Consider the following 1,904-nt stretch of genomic DNA (forward strand, 5'->3'; position numbering starts at 1 on the left):
GTGGCCACAAACATGCCACAATGACCAGCCAAGTGACTTAGGGCAGGACTCTGCGTCACCAGGTAGCCACTGACCTGCAGACGGAGATCAAATGCGTGGGCAATCGATCCATCGACTAAGCCTAGATAACGCTAACCACAAAAACAAGCCCCCTGCCATGCGGGTTTCTTGCCTGCAATCTCAACAGAGGTGTCTTGGTGGTGCAGTGAGTTGAGCATTGGACGACGAATGGAGAGGTCTGTGGTTCAAACCCACCAGCGTTGGCACAAAAGGAAGATGAGGCACTCTGCTTCTGTCAAGACTGCTGGCGGCTTCAGACAGCCCGTGGAGCCGCCCTCCACTGTGGTGAAGGGCCGCAGTGTGCTGGAATTAACTCTGCGGCGGTGGGTTTTCACTGATGCGGTGCCTGTTACACACCCCAGCCAGGAGTGCAGCAGCTCTCAGCGAGGCCTGGGGGTCCTCCCAGTGAGTTATGGAGCCCGAGGGACTTTGCTGGGAGACCCCTGACCTTGAAGCTGGTGTCAGCGGTGAAGGTGGTCTTGTGGACCCTTGTTGTTGTATTTGTTAGGAGCTATCAAGTCAGTTCTGACTCACAGCAAACCTGCGCACAACAGAAGGTCACACTGCCTGGTCCTGCGTCATCCGCACAATTGTTCTTACGCTGGAGCCCCTTGGGGCAGCCACTATGCCAATCCATGTTGCTGAAGGCCTTCCGCTTTGTCAATGCCCCTTTACTTGACCAAGCATCAAATCCTTCTCCGGGTACTGGTCTCTCCTGACAACAGGTCCAAAGTGTGGAAGACGAGGTCTCACCATCTTTGCCTCCAAGGAGCATTCTGGCTCTATGTACTTCTTCCAAGACAGATCGGTTTGTGAATGCTGGTCCCCATAAATGTGTAGTTGGCCAAATATGTGGCCATTCCCTGCTGTGCATCTGCTTCCATCCACTGTGGACAACATCCCTGACAATATCTGTGCCCCTAGTGACTCCCAGGAGTTACGAGCTGGGCTTCAAACCACAAGCTCGCCAGTTTGCAACCGCTAACGACTCCATGGGAGAAAGATGAGGCTCTCTACTCCAGTCTCAGAAACCCACGGGGGCCGGCTTACTCTGTCCCATTGGGTCGACTCGGTGGCAGTGAGGTGCTGGTGACTTTACCAACAAGGTGCTGTGGCTCCAGAGGGCTGGGCGAGCAATGGGGTGGTGGGTGTCGACGCCACGGTAGGAGCTCTAGGGCAGCATGAAGTATCAGAACACCATCTGCCCAGAGCTGAATCCACCTGGGTAAACCTTGCAGTGCCCAAAGACAAGCCTCCTGGGACCCACCGGCCTTTGTCTTGTGCCTGGCCAGCTGGAGAGCAAGGGTGAGGACCACACCCCACAGCTGCCCGGCTGGCTGCAGAGACTTGGGGAGGGGCCTGGGCCGGTCTTACCTGCCTGCGCAGCAATGATGAGGGCCGTGTTCCCCTCGTGGTCCTGCCAGTTGGGATCCATGTGGGGACACTCTGCTAAGGCCACCACTGTGTCCACGAAGCCATGGCAGCAGGCAACAATAAGGCCAGTCTAGAGAGGAAAGGGGAGGCAGTCAGAAGGCAGGGGCTCAGCACGGTCAGGCAATCCCAGGGAGCCCCAGGGGATGGCTGGACAGGGTGCGGAGGGGAGAGCGTGAAGAGCCAAGAGGCATCATTCTCAATGAGCGCACAGCCACTCCCTCCCTGTCAACGTGCCGAGCCCCACGCTGTGCTGGGGAGCTTGCGGCTGCACAGAGGCCTGGCCCCCTGGGCCTGCCTTCCATTGGGGGCCGGCCAGCTACAGTGGACACATGTGGAAGGCTGGGTGTGTGTGGGGAGGCTGTGAGCATAGGGGGCGGCAGGTGGGGAGCTCTGCGTCAGACAGGGGGGCA

General features: G+C 58.1%; 1 protein-coding gene across 1 annotated transcript in view; it reads right to left on the bottom strand.

Moving 5' to 3' along the window:
- The window catches only part of ANKRD33B (ankyrin repeat domain 33B), a gene marked incomplete at its 3' end in the record, with an annotated part of 70,567 nt that overhangs the window by 23,027 nt on the left and 45,636 nt on the right, over positions 1-1,904 (bottom strand). The window contains exon 2 of the mRNA XM_045285281.1: positions 1,435-1,564. Coding sequence (XP_045141216.1) covers positions 1,435-1,495 — 61 coding nt within the window. The remainder of the gene's footprint in view (positions 1-1,434; positions 1,565-1,904) is intronic.

This window comes from Echinops telfairi, unplaced genomic scaffold (assembly GCF_000313985.2).
Source record: "Echinops telfairi isolate 266 unplaced genomic scaffold, ASM31398v2 ScPeMD7_7469;HRSCAF=8507_1, whole genome shotgun sequence".
Classification (NCBI taxonomy): Eukaryota; Metazoa; Chordata; class Mammalia; order Afrosoricida; family Tenrecidae; genus Echinops; species Echinops telfairi.